General features: G+C 40.7%; 2 protein-coding genes across 2 annotated transcripts; one reads left to right on the top strand and one right to left on the bottom strand.

The window, feature by feature from the left end:
- The first annotated feature begins 1,076 nt into the window (after nt 1-1,076).
- On the top strand, nt 1,077-7,251 carry kdelr2a (KDEL endoplasmic reticulum protein retention receptor 2a). The gene is made up of 5 exons (XM_003456332.5): nt 1,077-1,500; nt 3,499-3,599; nt 3,697-3,855; nt 3,972-4,224; nt 5,936-7,251. The coding sequence occupies exons 1-5, from the start codon at nt 1,410-1,412 to the stop codon at nt 5,968-5,970; spliced, it is 639 nt and encodes a 212-aa protein (XP_003456380.1). The 5' UTR covers nt 1,077-1,409; the 3' UTR covers nt 5,971-7,251.
- Nucleotides 7,252-8,475: 1,224 nt separating this feature from the next.
- Nucleotides 8,476-11,168, bottom strand: LOC102081744 (promethin). The gene is made up of 5 exons (XM_005461050.4): nt 11,009-11,168; nt 10,642-10,755; nt 10,361-10,529; nt 10,126-10,271; nt 8,476-9,497 (listed from the first exon to the last, which is right to left on the bottom strand). Exons 2-5 carry the CDS (start codon nt 10,732-10,734, stop codon nt 9,429-9,431), a joined length of 477 nt encoding a protein of 158 aa, XP_005461107.1. The 5' UTR covers nt 10,735-10,755; nt 11,009-11,168; the 3' UTR covers nt 8,476-9,428.
- Nucleotides 11,169-18,171: the final 7,003 nt, after the last annotated feature.

Here is an 18,171-nt window from a genome sequence, read left to right on the forward strand (position 1 = left end):
TATTGAGAATGCGTAGAGAAGTGGTGACAGGATTCCGGCAGTGATAATATTATGCGGGGTTATGCGGAAAATAAACAACTCAGTGAAAGTCAATAAAGCTGAATCTGTAGTTTTGGTTTGGAGAAATATGTATGAAGCAATCGTGCTCACACAAGAGAGTAAATTCTATGAATTTTGTTTTCACTGATTTCCTTTTCTCCACATTTAGTTATTTATGCATCTACACTGCCTTGAAAGAGGATTTACCACATTCCTGACTTCTTGGCTTTTTTGCATATTTGTCACATTACACATTTCATAATAATCAAACACAAACTGAGTAAATACAGAATGAAGTTTTTAAATGATGCTTTTCATTTATCAAGGGAAAAAAGTTGTCCAAACCTACTCAGCCCTGCCTGAAAAATTGCCCCGCTAACCTAATTGTGCCCACTTTGACAGCAAGTACTGCCAGACGCTCATGCCACTTCCCTCTTTTAAATCATTACTTAACTGTGATTAACCATATACTTGGCCTGATTACTGCCAGACCTGCTGACTCAAGAAATACCTATCTGGCACAGTAAAGTAGGCTACAAAAAGCCAGCACACCATGCCAAAATCTAAAGAAATTTGAGAACAGGTGAGGAACAGTCATAGACATTTATCAGTTTGGAAAGAGTTAAAAAGCAGTTTCTGAGACTTTGGGGCTCCAGTAAACTACCTGGTGAGAACTGTTATCCACAAATGGAGAAAACTTGGAACACTGGTGAACTTACCAGAAGTGGCCTGCGTACCAAAGTTACCCCAAGAGCGCATTGAGGACTAATCCACAAGATCACAAAAGAATCCAGAACGATATCTAAAGAATTGCAGGCCTCATTTGGCTCAGTTAAGGTCAGAGTTCATGATTCATCAGTAAGAAAGAGACTGGGCAAAAATAGCATCCATGGGAGGATTCCATGGAGAAAACCACTGATAACCAAAAAGATCACAAAGCCTGGTCTTACATTTGCCAGTAAAACATTTTTATGACAGCATTTCATGAAAAGAAAATCATATCAACAGCCAGTTCTTGCTACCAAGGATGGCACAACCAGTTATTATTAGGTTTATGGGGTTTACAAGTCTTTGATGACCCTCCTCATTCGACTATAAGGCTCATGTTCCCAGCGTCGTGCCTTTGTGGGCGGGTCCTCTCCTGCTGTCACTCATTCTCTGGTCCAATGCAAATCTGTCTATGTGTTTTGTCCCGCCCCCTTCCACGTCGACCTGCACTCTCGCCATATTTTCAAGCCCGTGAATCCCGGTGTGTTGTGCCTCCAAGTTGACCAGAAGAATCCTTCACACCAGGCAGCATCAAGCGTGACCCGTTTCAAAGTCTACGTTAGCGTCTCAGCTGTGTCTCTGTTATTTTTCTTTTCGCAGCTATGAACATCTTCAGGCTCACAGGAGATCTTTCTCATCTGGCTGCCATCATCATCCTGCTACTCAAAATATGGAAAAGCAGGTCGTGTGCAGGTGAGCACCGGATATAGCTTTAATATAGATGCTACAGCGAGGTTTTCTAATGTCACTAGTTCCGTTTCCCTTGTGTTAATCGATAAAAAATCTGATCTTCTTTTAAGGCAGCAACCTCTAAGCTACCTACCTAGCAATGCTAACGTTTCCTCTTCATTCATTTGAAGCAGCGGCTAATAGCTGCTGAATGGGCTAACTGATGATAGCAGCTAAAAAGTGCTGCCTGCATCCCCATCACAAGCTACTACTAAATTTGCTGCAGTTAGACAGTGAAATGTTAAAGTTGGTGGAAAATATAATGCAAACACATCAAAGTAGCGGTTAACTTTGAAGGAATTCCTTTTGTAGTTAACTGTTCTCCGAGCTGTGGATTGAGTGCGGTCAGTTAGGTTCCTACTGCTTTAGGAACATTAATTTAAGCACATTAATGGAACCTTTAACACATATATTTAGAACAACTTTTTGCAGTTTCTGCTTCTACTTTTCAGCACCACCACCTCCACCTCACATCCATTTACTCCTGCTCGGATAGTTTGACTGCAGAAGTGTGAGGGGCTCGATTTTTTTTGTCTGGCTTCTGACGTGGCGTTCTAGAAAGCGCTACGGAAGTAGCAAACCTGCTAAAAAAGAGTTTGTACAAAGTTTTACTTTATTAAAAATGCATTTTTATGCTTATAGACTCACATAAAAATTTAGGCATCAATAATAATAACTAGCAACATAGGTAGCAGTGATGCAGTCTATGATTATCTAAAGTCACAACGGGAAGGGGGCAGTTTTGTGTGCCACTTTCGATAAAGATTTGTGATTGATTAAAAAGGTTGACGCATGCGTTTTGGGTGAAAAGCTAAAACCTGAAGGATGATATGTAGCTTTGTGTTAAAATGGACAGATCTGGAGGTACTGGAGGTTTTGTGTCGTTAAAGGAATTAATAAAATATTGATTGATTTATTAAAACGTATAGAAGGTCTTAACAGTCACTATTACACGACTCCTTATGGAGATCCCTAACGAAACGAAACCTAGAGAAAATCTAACTTGTGTTGAGGAAGAGATGACTCACAGTGAATCTGAGAGGCTGTTAATTCAACTGGTCTGTCATTAAAATTGAAAGACAATTAATATGCACTCACCCTGACATCAACGTACAGTGAACATACAAATAATTAGCTTTTTTTCTGAATATACATACTCTTAACATATAACATCCTCTGATCTGAGATCCTTGATTTTAATGACCCATAATTTTGAATATTGTCTACTTGGTGGAAACTGGTTGGAAAAACACGACTGTTTATAAAGAGTGTCTCCTATTATTTATTTATTTTTTCCCCACATCTCTTATCACACAATGACCCAAAATACCCTTAAAAAGTGTTATATCAGTTAAGAATATAAAGAACATGCATCAAAGCATTTGACATTGTTCAGGAACTTTCAGATTGTTGTAGAATCTAAAAAGACAAACCAAACAGGCCAAACTCAAACATGCCACAGAGAGTGAAGATGGCACTTGCTGAAACCCCCGATGTTTATCAGGAAGAATGTCGAGCAAACACTAGTTGAGATTCCTGGAGAATTAGGACCTGATTGTGGTTTTGAGGTGGTGCATCATGTTCTTGCATCATGTGTACCCTGTATCATGGCAAGATACAGGGTACGCTTTGGACAGGACATGAAGTCTGATAACAGTTTTACTCATGCTCACAGATATGAACAATTCACAGCCTCTTCAAAAAAAAAAAAAAAAATCTAATCTCCATGTATTTGGAATACATGGGAAAAACTGGAGTCCCATGGGCAATGAATCTAAACGAAAAGAAACTTGTTTTTTAAACTCTTGAGACTTCTGAGTTTCATCTTATTTCCAGCAGATGTCACTGTTCAATAAAGAAAAATCATGATTTGTGTTTTGCCCTGGCTGTTTGTGAAGCTTTGTGTGAACTGCTGAGGTATATGTCAGCCTAAACTGTTTCTGCTTGATATTTTTCTTAAAGGCATCTCTGGAAAGAGCCAAATTCTCTTTGCTCTCGTGTTCACCACACGTTACTTGGATCTATTCACCTCTTTCATCTCCCTGTATAACACATCCATGAAGGTAAGACACCGCCGACCACACAGCCCTGACTTTCACATAGATTTCACCATTTCTCCCAGAACACTTCAGTGACAGGCTGTTCTTTGTTGTTTACCAGGTGATCTACATCGGTTGTGCATATGCCACCGTATACCTAATCTACGCGAAGTTCAGGGCCACCTACGATGGAAACCACGACAGTTTCAGAGTGGAGTTCCTGGTGGTTCCTGTCGGGGGTCTTTCTGTTCTCATTAACCACGACTTCTCTCCCCTGGAGGTGAGTTGAAACTGCTGTATCACAGTCAAAGTGTGAGGCACATGATCTATTCCAAGCCAGACACTTTGGGAATAAATGTAAAATTGTGTTCCTGAATATGTAAACATCTTCTTCAGATCCTGTGGACGTTCTCCATCTATCTGGAGTCGGTGGCAATTCTGCCTCAGCTCTTCATGATCAGCAAGACCGGGGAGGCTGAGACGATCACCACCCACTACCTGTTCTGCCTGGGGCTGTATCGGGCCCTTTACCTCTTCAACTGGATCTGGCGTTTCTACTTTGAGGGCTTCTTTGACATGATTGCCATAGTGGCTGGTGTGGTCCAGACTGTCCTCTACTGTGACTTCTTCTATCTTTATGTCACCAAAGGTGGGTTTAAGCATCGATATTATTCAGATATTGGCTAATTTGTTATTATTTATATAGACGTGAAATATGTGGGGACACTTTAGTTGATGTAGTCGCTCCTTGTGCCCTCACTGGCCCCGAAATCATTTCTTAAATTTGATGAAAGTGATGAGTGTAAACATCCAGTGTCTTGTTCCCTAGAAAAACCTCATCCTAGAGTTCAGCCTACACTAATCTGATGTTTCAGCAGCGCAAGTTTCCTAAAAGAAAATTCTCCCAAGTTATGGCTGTTTAAGACAAAATTCCTTATGTTACTGTAAATCAAGTGTCCCGGGAAAGGCATAAAGCAGATGTTGTGCAATGATTTGGAAATTCCCAGCTGGTTTGATGGTTGTTAGCATCAATTGAACTTGTATTTTATTATTATTTAATATTCTTTATATTTTACAGAGCCAAATTATAGTGCTTTGAAAACTCACCCATGCATTTCCTTCGGCTTATCTAATTCTGGGAGCAATTGGAGGGTGACTGGAGCAAATCCCAGCTGGCACAAAGCAAAAGGCACGATACAGCCCGGGCAGCTCGCCAGTCTGTCGAAGGGCTTTCAGAGCCATTAACACCAATTCACTGTTTAAACAGCGTTATTAGAGAAAACTGCTGCATCTGTGGAGACACTCATTTGTCACTACAGAGATCTTTGGAAACTCAAATTTGTTTTTTGTAAGCTTGTTAGATTTTAACTAAACTTAGTTGATATTTTTTAAGTTCCTTTTTTAAATTGATCTCATTTTGTTGGTTGTTAGTTGTTAGTTGTTACTTGTAGCTTGTTGATTGTGGCAACTTGGATTATTTTTTTATGATCCTCATCTGGAACTTTCAGTTGCTCCCTTTTTTTTGACCTTTAAAGAGGTCATCACAGCGGATGGATCCGCATGTTTGATTCGGTACATTGGATGCCTTTCCTGACGCAATCGCAATCACATTTAATCAGGCTCGTCCCTTAGCTTGTGACCCTCCTGATGCTGGGTTTGTGTCCTTTCCTAGAAATAAACCAGGGCTCTTTGGCATTTAAGGCAAGTGTGTTAAGCATCCATATAAAAAATGATTAGCAAGTGGATTGAACATGAGAAATATGTGTGTTTTTCATTCATCAACACGTCAAAGGAACTTTTATTCTCTGCTCGGGGATCCATCACATAGTTCCTGGAACAGTTTGACTCAAAAGAGCCAGAGGGTGTTCTTAATTGCTGTGCAAAAGCTTGAAGTCACCCAGAAAATCTTTGGCTTTTCCTGAAAACTCACACTTGGATTCATCAAATGTGACGGCTGCCCAAAACTACACAGTTGGATGTACTTGTCCTTTTGCTCTCGCCCACTGGGGGCTCACACATCTTTGTTTGCTGTTTAAAGGATTTTTCTAATCATCAATTAACCTTTTGACATGAAAGCTTGTATCAGGTAACATCACTCTGTTTGAATACAAAAGAGAGAGTTGCTGGAAACGAAAATGATTCCTTTTAAAATTAATGTTTAATTTGTGTCATTAGTGATTGGCTCATCTTTAAAAGACAGTTTTCTCAAAGACTTTGAGCCACAGAGAGGGAACAGACTGAGGAATGGCCCACTTTTAAGAGATCCTACATGTGTAGTGTCAGTGCATAGTGGAATAAAGTGTGGCTGCAGGAATAAAGATGGCTCTCACCTGATGACTGTCTAACTTTATATCCCTCAGTGTTGAAAGGCAAGAAGCTGAGCCTGCCAGCGTAAAAATGCATGGAAGGAGACAGCGACTCCGAGCAGACTCAGGGGATGTGGAGAGGAAGTCATGGATTCTCATGACCTGTAGTAAAGGACGCCTGAGACAGAGAGCCAACTATCGGGGGAAAAATCACTAGTCTTCTTGATGATTACTGATGGAACTGGTAAATGCCAACAAACACCAGAGCTGAACAAAGATCGGCCCAGATCAACTTTTGGATTTCTGTGTTCAGCATCTTGCCTTAAGCTTTTTTTCCATTGCTGTTCAAATAGGAGAAAAGGATTTGTTTTATTTTTTTGTTTTTTGTTTTCTACATGTGAGGTGTATGCGCTTCTTTTTTTTTTTTTTTTTTTTTTAAGTTTTTTTAAATTTCCTTTTTTCCCTTTTTTTTTTTTTTTTTTTTTAAAAACATCATCCATGGTGGTCGACTTCGATAAGTACCTTGTTTGACTTGGTAATGAAATGCACAAAATGTACAGTCTTATTAAAGCGTGAGATAAAGAGTGATGTATCAGAGTGCCTGATAAAGTTCTCACAGTTTCTCACAGTATTTTTTTTTTAAATTCTTTTTACTTTTGCATTTTTTTTTTTAAAGGTATGTATATCCTCTAATACATGTATCCACTTTTTTTTCTGTAATGTTTAAAGAGGTCAACATAATTTCACACCAGCATGCTCATCATTTTGTAAAACATGGCTTTCTAAATGAGCATTTTAACAGAATTAATAGTTTGATCTTAAATTCAAGAAGTAACCCATGAAATGAATGACTTTAATGCCAGCAATCATTTTATCGCAGGTATCAGTATTTTCCCAATGGTGGCTGTCTCGAATAAGGATGCTTGGTAACGGTTTTTCTTCTGCTCACTGTACTTTGTTATATAGCTTCACACAGTCTTGAATAAATGCTGCATCACATTTATAGATGTCGACAGAGCACAAACTGTCACTGCACCCCCGGCAACAAACTCATGAACGCCTTCCGGTGGCGACGCGCCAGTTACGTGAATCCTGAAATGTTGGGAATGGGGACAAAACGAACTGCCACTTTTCCCACACTGGGGATGCTTCCCTGTTTATCCTCCAGCACATTGTCACATCTCAGTTGTTACCTGTATGGCTCAGTTATTAAGAAGGTGCGATGGTCACCAACGGGTGCATTGCTAAATTTTAAAGGCCTCTCGTTTCTTTTTATAGTAGCATTCCTAAATAATTGAATCATTTTATTCATTTATTATTTTTTTTTTTTGCATGTTATCACCTCCATTAAAGATTTTATGAGAATCATATCTAGTGTGTGTGTGTGTGAGTGATTTTTATTTTTCCTTTTTCCAATCAAAATCATAATGTCTTCGGTTAAATATATAATCAGCAAAGGTACGAATGATGATAACCAGAGAAAGAAAAAGGGGGCAAAAGGAAAGAAATGGAGGAAGAAAGGGAGATGAACTGCCAAAGATAAAGACCTAAGATCCTCCACACCTTTGGCTGTGGACAGTTCAAGATGAGCAACAGAAGTTTCTGGCTTGTGACTGTCAACCATCAAGTGTTTCTGAGCCTCATGTAGTTGTAATTTATCTAAGTCATTTAAAATGAAACTGGGACACTCCAGGGATTTCCCATACAATGTGATAAAAGGTGTAAATTTTACCTAAGACGCAAAGGGTACAATTTGGGCCAGCCTTAAGTCTTTGTGGAGTTTCTCATCCTTGTCCCAGTAACTCTTCCAAGAACAACCCGGGAGCAGGTTTTCCAGGTTTTGGAGATGGTACTGGAAGCATGGTTTCAATGTACCAGAGCCCTTCCTATCCTGTTTGTACTGAAAGAAGGTTGGTTTGGGAGCTTGTTTCTGCCACTGGAAAAAAAAAATTATTTTTGCCGCCCATAATTCAAAATTTTCAGTTTATTGTTTTGAAAGTTACATATTTTGAGAATTGTTTTTGGTGGTTGAAGCATCTATAGAGTTGGTGTAAACCATGCTGCTTTCCTCCTTTTAATTTCTACTTCTGTCCACGACATAGCCTTTGCAAGTAGCAGACACCGTTTCCAGCAGTTATACCTGAGTGGCTGTATCATCAAATGTGATACAGCCTAGGGAGGAATGGTCCAAAACGCCTCTCCATCACTTCAGCTTTCATAGAAAACACTGGAGGAACACTAACATAGTTTGAGCTACTCCCTTCCCCTGAGGGCGCACAAAATGAATCCACACTTGATTTGGCACAGATTTTACACAAGATGCCCTTCCCGACACAAACCTCCCATTTACGCAGGCTCGTGTGGAAGCTCGTGACCCCTCCTGAGGCTGCGTTTATGTCTTTTCCCAGAAACAAACCAGGGATCAAACAACTAATGAACATCGACAAGCTAGAGTTCACTTACTCCAGCTAAAGCCAGATAAACTCAAGATGCGACTTGGATGAAGCAAAGACCATATTATTTTTGATAATAAGAGAAATAAAGTACAGAAACGTTGATAGAATAGCGAAACATACCATACAGCGTGCACTGGGTTCAATTTACCCCAACAACGTTTAATTTGTGTTCAGTCATCAGATGCACAATATGCAGTATGGATAAACATCTTCTCAGTACATGGAGTTTGGCCTCATTATGATTGATATAAACAGCTGTGTACAGTAAATAATTACAACTGCATGTTCTACACAACATTTCTCATCATTCTTTATTTTTTGGAGGGACCCATCAGAATATTTTCACCTCTGTTTGGACAGAAGATAGCGTTCCTCTTCACACGTAACAGCAAACATAAACACATGACAGTCATTTTGGTGCATTTCACTTAACATCAAGTAGCTGTACACTGCAGCCGAACACACAAATATATCGGCATTTCCATTCTAACAAAACGTTCATCTGTAATGAAGTAGTGCATGACCTTTTTGGGGGGGATAAAGTAACACTGCAAGTGCATGAGTTCCCCCTTTTCTCTAGTTCTTGAAATGAGCCTCACATAAAGCCTCCCTCACTGGTCAATGAGCCCTCACACTGAATGTTTTTTGAGAGTTTTTAAAACTGGACGCTACAAATAAGGGATGGATAAATAACACAGGCACACTACTACACAGCTGTAAGTCTTCACACAATCAAAGGAGTGGCCATTAAATGAGTGCACGTTTAAAACGCCTCGTCATCGGCTTCACTCTTCAGATCGGAAAGCTGCCTGCGTCTTTGGCATTTGATTAAAACAAGGCTACTTGACTTAGCAAATGAGGTAGGTTCAATGTTAGTTATTCCATGGGTCTCTCTCTTTCTCCACTACAGTGAGACTACTGGAATAATAACAATATTAGGCTTAAGACATACAATAACAATGAGATCTGTTACAACAGCAGATTTCAAACAAAACACCATAGTGCACGTTCAGGAGTCTGTATCGCTGCATCGCAACCTCCCGGATTCAGCAGGGCTCACTCGAAACTTCAGGCAGGCAGAAGAAGAAAAACTAGTTGGCCTTCGAGTCTTTCTCTGTTGAAGTTTCACACTCAGTCTTCTCTCCCTCGATTACACCTTTCTGTTATCGAAGAGAAAAACAGATTAATTCCACTAAGAAAACAAATGTTTCCAATGCAAGCTACAAACTTTTTAACATTAACTGATGATATGAACATATATGGATGATTATACACTGCCATCAGGGGAATATATGCCTGTTTATGTCTAAAAAGGACCTGCTATGTTTCTCCTTATTTTCTGTTACATATAACTAGTGCAGGGTTGGACCCCCGCTTGCCTTCAGAGCTGCCTTAATTCTTCATGGCACAGATTCAACGAGGAGGTGGAAACATTCCTCACAGATTTTGGTCCATTAGCAAGAAGCTAAAGATGTGCACCTAATTAAGTGACGACTGAGTGTATATAGTTTTTATTTAATAAGTCAAAAGTTTCACATAATCTGAGAGATGAACTACTGTGATCTCTGATCTCTCAGGCAGCCAATCAGAAGAGAGTTGTCTTTAAGGGAGTTCAAAGGTTGTTTCAGACAGTGAATGAAGGTCTGATGAATGTCAGAGCTACTCTAGTAGAGCTCATGAATAATAACATTGAACTTAAAATGAGCACAATAGATCCACTTTAATTTACAACACAAACTTTGTTCCAAACAAGGCAACTAAACTCATGCTTAATTGTCAGTACGTTACCTTTGTCAGATGTGGGTAGTAACGGTTCAACAGGCTGAAGGTGGTGACATACAAAACATTAACGACGGCCGAGGCCACGATGGCGAAGAGGGCGATACCAGAGAGCACCCAGAGCAGAGCCAACCCTCCGACAAACAACAGGAATGCTGAGAGAGCAAACACAGGTGACAGGTTTGTGACTACCAGGTGGTGCGGTGTCATAAAAATACTACAGCGCAAGAGTGAGCGCACCTACCCTCACAGAAAACAAAACCCACTGCAGATATCATCGTGGTCACAACGGCAAAAGTGACAAAGAGTCCAACAGGCACTGCAGCCATGGCGCTGAACATCAGAGCTGTGAGAGCTACAAACGAGTGGCTGCTGAGGTACCGTCCAAGTCTCGTATTCAGCAACCGTGCTACCTGTAAGAGATCAGGTTTCAGTGCAGCTGGAAGACAAACCATCAGCTGATGGACACAAATTAGGGAAAACATAAAAAACTTTGACAGGTGGAGGTGTGAAGTTCTGGGTTACCCTGGGGTCATCTTGTAAGTGTTTCACCAAGGCCGTCCATCTTTTCTTCAGCTGCTCAAAGTCAGCCCCCCTCTCACTGCTGCTGGTCTGCATCTCCACACAGGTCTTTAGTGACTGAGGAGGAAAAACACACACAGTCAGTCTGGCTGCTTAAATCCCACCACTTAGCTTCCTATTTAAAAGTTACTCCGACGGCTCAACACATCCTCAGCTCAGCCCCAGTAACAATAAAAACTAGCTCAGAAACAAAATCTGGGATAAAGCTAACAACTGTTGTGAACTTCTGTTGCCGTTCACTGGACGAAAGTAACTTTCATTACACACTTTTTTAAAACATATAACACAAGTTCTGCTGTGAGGTACAAACCTTAAACTGAGTATCGACAGCTCACAACATGAGAGAGAAATCACGAATGTCCCGTGGCTGCTTAAAACACGTCCACGGAAACAACACACCCTGTTTAAAACACACATCTCCTTTCTGCTCGTCCCTCCTCCTCCTTCTTCCTCTTCACAGAAACTCAGAAACGGTTCTCGAGGTTAACGCTGCCACCCAGTGGTGGGCTCAGGTATTGCAGCTCTAGGTGGCTAGCAAGAGCAACGGAGCAAAGAAAATTTAAAATAGTATAATCTACAATAAAAGTAACCTAGGCCCATACTGAAGGCTTTGTCGTGTGAGGGAGTGCATTAAAAAATGCAATTTTATAGAGCAGTGACAAAATAATACAAAAATGAATTTAAATTAAAAAAAATAAACACTCATTACATTATAAAATGAAACTTTAGCTCTTCCCCACCCTGCACTTTCATTTGTTTTGGAGAAAACAAATGACTGATGGCCCCAAAAAGTCGATTCTGTTCATCGTTTTCAGTGGGAGAAACGTTGCAGCGTCACTCACCCAAGGGACTTGGATTCCTTTTTGGGATTTCCTTACCTGGATGACTGCACATGAATCAAGACACTTTGTGACTGATGATATCACTCTGTGACTCTGCTGCAGAATAAAATCTGGATGCAAGGATGCAGGAATCAAACATCTGGAGTGACCAAATATTTGCACTGCCCTCTAAAACCTTTTATAAAAGATTTAAATCAATTTAAATAAATGAGAAAATAAATGTGAACAATAGATTTCACTTCCAAAATAATAAACCAGCAGCAACTCCAAAATAAGCATGGCTAGTCATGTGTATTTATTTATTTCCTAATATTAGGAAAATATTTCTTTTTTTCCACAAGGAAACTTATACAGATAGGTAACCATAAGGCAGTAGAATGACGCATATAGTAATAAAATGTCCATAATGAAAACACATATAGTTTTCGTCTGACCTTAGTCAGACTCATGTTTATTTACTGCCCTCTAGTGGTAAAAATGATAACCTGCAACACCATAACAGCACTGATACAGTCATTTATATTTAAATGTAAAAACAAATAATAACTTGATAATAACATGTAATACTTTAATTGCTAATGCATTAATAATCATGTGGAGATTACGATCACTGCTTCACGTTATATTAATGCTACCTCTTATTTTGCCATTAACTGATTATTGGAACAGTGAAGTTTCGTCCCAGATTGTTCTCTTGTTCCTTTTCAGCGGTGACATTTCCTTTACTCTCAAGTATATTTCCACCTGCGCAGCTGCGTGTCTTCCCCTCCTCCTCAGACATATTATTCACTGTCATTAAATGATGCAGTCAGTAATTATGATGGATGCCGGTGCCAGCCTTCTCTGCTTCGGCTTAATTGTGCCATAAAACACAAATGGACTTAATTGAGTTGGTCACGAGGTCACGAACGATCAAGTGATTTGTTCTTGCCGTTTTGTTTTTATTGTCACGGGAGTAAAACGGAAATCAGCGAAGAATAAACGTGCATTTCTGGAAGTGTGTTTCAGTAGAAAGCAAACACAAGCAGGTGACATCATTATCAGAGGTTACTCAGCACCTCTGATGTGGAGTAACCTCAGCAAACGGTACCTTTTGAACATGCCCTCATATTGACTGCCGAGGCTTTGCAGCAGGTGCTTTATTATCAGCAGTTCCCCTGAGATCCTGCAGGGGGGGTTCCTATTTCACGTCGAGTCTGTCGGGCTGAAATGGCCCTTTAAAAATAATGACCACACTGTTTAGCTCTCAGCTCTGTGCTGCTATTAGATGGCAACAGTAAGATTTCTCTGTGAAGACTGATCGGAATATCAAATGACTGAGCTTCACCTCCGCCGCTGATTGCTTCCTCGGTAAAAGATAGCAGATATTACCACAGGTGCCCACAAATTACGTTAAGTCCCTCGAGTTTTGGACGGCATTAAATTTTTGTGAGCACATAACTGCCAGGCATGGGCGAGCGAAACGGCAGGGCGATCTGTTCTGAATTACACCAAAGAGAGACACCCCTGGGACCAGTGATGACAACTTATTTGGAGCCTTTATAGCTGCTGGCCATACTAATTAATCACGCTGTTTGGTATTGTGTACAGGGGGAAGGTTCGGTGGGAGAAAAAAAAACAGCATCCACCTCTCCAGACTGCTAAACACCGTGAACCCAGTGAACCAAGGCTTTTCAGGAGGTACACAGGAGTTACACAAGAGGAGATTATGTATGCAGTTTGTGCATCTGCACCCAAACAACAAGGGATTCCCAATAACTCAGCCTGCACCCTTCACCCCCACCCTCTGCAATCTCCTTGAATTTCAGGCTTTGATTTTTATGGCTCTTCCCCATCAGATTACACATTTCATAGTGGGAAACTCTGCAGGCTGGCTGCTGCACTGCATTCCACATAACTTCTGACTGCCAACCAATGCATGCTTCATTAACAAGACCCTGCCTGCGTGCTGGTTGTTCATCAGCACGCCCCTGTTGAACTGCATTAAGCTTCATCTTCTCCCAAAGCTGTGAAACATCTCATAGGGAGACCAGCCTCAAATCTCAGTCATCTATCAAACACTCAGTAATCAATACATCATTAAGAAACAAATGACACCTTTGAAGCAATTGACAGCCTATTTTTGCAAATCTTTAATATTGTTTTGTAGTTGAAGTCAGTTTAAACAAAGCACCCCCTTAAATTACAATTATTCCGTAACAAGCAACAGGTGAGAACTCAAACAATATTATTCTATTTACTTTTCTCTTTGGATTATCTCCTCCAATGCGTTTTGTCCCCGAGCCTGAAATTGTGCACTGCTGCGCTACATGCCATCATACAGTGTTTTGTAGTAATGCATTATTTAGGAGGAAACATGTTGAAATCAATCAAATCACCACGGCAGTGCAGCATTCATTTTTCATCACTTAGAGCTGCAGTGGGCAACAAACCTTCAAGCAGCTGCCACCTCTCTGTTTTATGTCCCCTTTCACCAGTACATTATGCTACACACCTGACCTGCTTGGATCAGTCCTCACTTACCATCTAGAATTAAAAAAAATCTAGTCTTAAATCGGAGCCAGAGGAGGTGTAGAGGTTTAATCACCTTCAAAGTACATGGTCATTACACAATGCTAGAAGGTAATTATAGGCTTTCTTTGCTCATTAGGCCAAAAACATGTTGTCTAAGTCTGCAAAATTAAAGGCACTTTGTTCAGGAGTGGTTTTTAAAAAAGATACTACACCTGGTTCAAGCACTGTGTCTTTTCAGTTTCTTATAAAACCCGTGTACTGATTTTTTATTAGGCTGAAACTACTACTGATGCTGAAATAATAAATGTCAAGCAGAACTAATGAGGGGCTTTCCCTTCTGTGACCAAAGTGACTGAAGTGAACTGCCATGCATTTCTAAAACGAACCCTCTTTCACATCTCATTTAAGATCTTTAAGTAAAATATACAACTAAAATGTGATTTAAATTAGGCAAAATCATATTATCACTTTGGCTGTGCGCTAGGTTTAATTCATATATGCTTTGCGCTGGTCAAAATAAGACATCTAAATGCAACAGAGCTGTTCTGTGGCTCTGGAGAAACAGTGAATGACATGCGTGACGAGCAGTCCGCTCTCCCTTGAGCGTAGATGAAAACTGAATGTTGTTAATATGTCCCATATACATGTGGCACGGAGATATATTTGGCTGTCTGAGAGCAAATTGACTGCACGATATGTCTACTGGCATGTGTCAGGCTGCTCAACAGATTGCAACCAAAATGTGATTGATGGGCTGTCAGCAAATTCCAATTTGCATTCACTGATTGTAAAAACTAATCACTGCGAGAGGAGGAGCGATGAAGAACCATGAAATAGTTGGAAATCTCCAGTGGTGCCCTGTTAACTGGTGCATGTCCAGCATTTTTTTAATATCATTTGTTTACTGATGTCTATCCCTTCGCTGACACACTGCAGTCGTAGCCTTCTGTGCATTATGAGAAAATGCGAGGGACCTAGTTCTTTTATTCGTCTCTGTTCAGCTTGTCCCATTCGATACCCACACCTCTCTCTCACACTTCCTCACTTTGTTCGCCTCTCTTTGAAGTTGCACAGGAGTGTTCGTCCAACAGCTGGCTGCAGGAGAACAAAATGTCTTTGGAGTCTGCCCTGTGTCAAATAGGATAGCCCTCATTGTCAGTGGTTGTCATTTTGCCAGATGAAGGGGGTTGTTTGTGCTTCCTGTCCTCCGACTGGGCAGAGTGAGAGGCTCAAAGGGAGCTCCCTGGAGGGTGGTAAAGGGCGCTGCAGAGGATGAAGTCAGAGCCCTCATCGGCCTCTTAAAGCTGACCATCATCAGCAGCACCACTGCACCCTCCCTCAAGAGGGGACACAGGAGGACGTGTACTTGGTTAAAGCTCTCCATTCGTGGCAATAAAGGTGGTATTTTTAAAAGAAAAATGACAGCAGCAGCCCCGAAGCTCACCAGTTATGCTGAATCTGTAGCCTGAATAATGGAATAAGATTTCCTAACCTACTGGTTTCTTGAATACCATTTTAAAGGCATCATACATCATTGTATCATCTGTAAAACCTGAACATTTTATGTGAGACTTTAGAAAGTTTTCTTCTACCAGTCTGTGGTAACACATGCCATCTACTTTGCTGTTGTCTGGTGGTGGTGGTGGCAGTGGGGAGATACCAGAAGGATCAACAAACTGACTGACAGGGCTGGAAGCATCACTGGCCAGAATCTGGAGGTGTTTCAGTCAGCAAGGGACAGGAGACCCCTCAGAACAGGAAACTGAGATAGCAGTTTGCACAGGCTCGCTAAAAATCGCCAGATATCAATCCAGTAAGATACATTTGGATGTGATGGAATGGGAGCTTCACATCATGGATGTGCAGCTGAAAGATTTGCAGCAACTGTGTGATATTTAATGTCAATATGGAAAAGTTTTCATCATCGTGGTGAATCTATGCCACGAAGAATTAAGGCAGTTCTGAAGAAAAAAATAGGGCCTCCATCCTCGCACTAGCAAGGTGTACTTGATGAAGTGCACATATGAACATTTTTTCTGACCCCTGGAGGTGCTCTGTATCCAGAGAGACTTTATTGCATCCTTATAACAGAGAACTGTCTGATCCCCAACTACTCATTTATTCAAGCATACGGTGGGAGAAGATTAATTTCATGCAGGCGAACTTTTCTCTGATCAAACCGTTGAGTTGCTTAGTACCCAGTTGCATCTGCAGTTAATCCTTACTGTGAGAAAATCAACCTAGAACAAAAACAGTGAGCTTCTTCAGAGCAGAAATTAATGAATGCCCTGACACGCATGTGGAATCAATCTTTTCATGTACCTTCTGGCAATTAAATGCCTTCCCAGACGTACGACTTAGATTTTAGGAGTCACATGTTGCCTGTTTTCTTCTGTCCTCACCATGTGCGTCTCTTTTGATAAACCCTAGCATCAGGCTTTTGATTTATCATCAAATACATCATAGACGGTAATTTAATTTGCGATACTTAATCAGTGTTTTCCCCACTTTCAATTACAATGAATCAACACTGTCACCGCAGTCTGTCACTAAACAAACTTTTCCATCAATTACATGCAAAATCTATGAGGCGTCACTGAATAACAAAGTAGAGTGAATATTATCCAAAGTCGGGTCAGTGGGTTTATGCAAGAAAAAAAAAGGGGAAAAAACCTGTGCTGCAAAATGTTGCAATGTGTTGTTTCTGCTCCTCATCACATATTCAGGTTCTTATTCAGTGTCAGTATTTTGATGGATGGCTCTCGGTGCCTTTTGCACCTGCATTTTGATACACTGTTTGAATTATGATTAAAGAGGGAGTTGGCTAAAAGCAGCAAGAGGATTAGTGGCAGCTCTTGAGACAGGAGAGACTATATAAGAGAAGGAAGATGGGCTTGAGAGGTCACCATTAAAGAAAGGTGATGGTAGAGTAAATTACCCTCATGCATTATTTGCTTCACTTTTGTGCCAGTCTGACCTGGAGAAGAGAAGAAAAGCGGGAAGGGGGACAGTAAAGATGGGGGACGAATGAGGATGGCAACAAGGGACTGTTAAACTTGTAGACGTCCTTTTGTATTCCCCATCACTTCACAATGTGCCCCTCAGGAAGGCAGGGATAGTCTTCTGGCCATATATCACAGCTTTACTGTCAGTGACTGGACTCGCTCATTAAACCTAACTTGATTGTTTTGAAGCAAAGGGAGGGATTTGTGCAGCACTGAAGGATTTGGACAGGAAAAAGAGATGATTTTCTCCTGTGTTTTTTTTGGAGGTTACAGCAGTGCTCCACATGGTAGAACATCCTCTAATCAAACTGCAGGGCAGTGGTCTGTCAGTGTTTAAACAGATCCTTTATGATGCAAACAAATTTGTCAGGTGCATGTGCATAATATCTCGCTTGCACAAATGCGCAGAGAAAAAACAACAACAACGCACGTCTGCTGTAAGTGTCAACTTCACAGGTGACCTTTTGTTTCTGTTAGCTGTTTGGACTTGCAGGTTGTTTGATGCTCTAAACCACCCTGAATTAAGCACTACTCCAACATCAAGGTGGCGTGGTTAGCTAGATGAAAGCAAAGGGCTTGCACGGCGGGTAATACATTCAACAGGCGCATATTCACAGCTAGAAGTGAAGCAGCTGCGGAGAAGGAGTAGGCACGATGAAAGTGGATTAGCATGGATTCATCATTCTCTATCACAGAAAAGGCATGAGTGCTTCATGAATCTACTCTGTGTTTCCTCGCAGAAGGGCTCAGCAGTTTATTGGTTGCTATAAACACAAAGGAGCATAAAAGTGTCCAATTACTTGTCTTAGCATTTAATGGTAAACATTTTTATACCGCCTTGAAATTGCATTAAATGCATTGGTTCAAATGCATTTAATTGATTATTTATTCTGATTCGCTTCATCAAAAAAAAGAAAAAAAAAGCTGGTTGGCATGTGTGGAACTGATCTGTAAGTCTTTGGTGAACCCCACCTCCCATTTTTTTGGTTTAAGTAAGTAGATTAAAACCACTGAGAGCTTTATGTGGCTTTAGGGCACATTTCTCTAAAGAATTAAATATTGATGACTAAATTAACAACAGTGAAAGTTAACTTCAGGGAAACAAAACTTCT

This window comes from Oreochromis niloticus, linkage group LG4, assembly GCF_001858045.2.
Source record: "Oreochromis niloticus isolate F11D_XX linkage group LG4, O_niloticus_UMD_NMBU, whole genome shotgun sequence".
Classification (NCBI taxonomy): domain Eukaryota; kingdom Metazoa; phylum Chordata; class Actinopteri; order Cichliformes; family Cichlidae; genus Oreochromis; species Oreochromis niloticus.

What these genes read in the sequence shown, in the direction of transcription:
- kdelr2a (XM_003456332.5), top strand. Translation starts at nt 1,410, where the DNA reads ATGAACATCTTCAGGCTCACAGGAGATCTTTCTCATCTGGCTGCCATC. An exon ending in TGTATAACACATCCATGAAG is followed by an intron (nt 3,600 to 3,696) that starts GTAAGACACCGC and finishes GTTGTTTACCAG; the next exon opens with GTGATCTACATCGGTTGTGC. An exon ending in CTATCTTTATGTCACCAAAG is followed by an intron (nt 4,225 to 5,935) that starts GTGGGTTTAAGC and finishes TATATCCCTCAG; the next exon opens with TGTTGAAAGGCAAGAAGCTG.
- LOC102081744 (XM_005461050.4), bottom strand. Translation starts at nt 10,734, where the DNA reads ATGCAGACCAGCAGCAGTGAGAGGGGGGCTGACTTTGAGCAGCTGAAG. An exon ending in ACTTACAAGATGACCCCAGG is followed by an intron (nt 10,530 to 10,641) that starts GTAACCCAGAAC and finishes GATCTCTTACAG; the next exon opens with GTAGCACGGTTGCTGAATAC. An exon ending in GGGTTTTGTTTTCTGTGAGG is followed by an intron (nt 10,272 to 10,360) that starts GTAGGTGCGCTC and finishes TTGCTCTCTCAG; the next exon opens with CATTCCTGTTGTTTGTCGGA.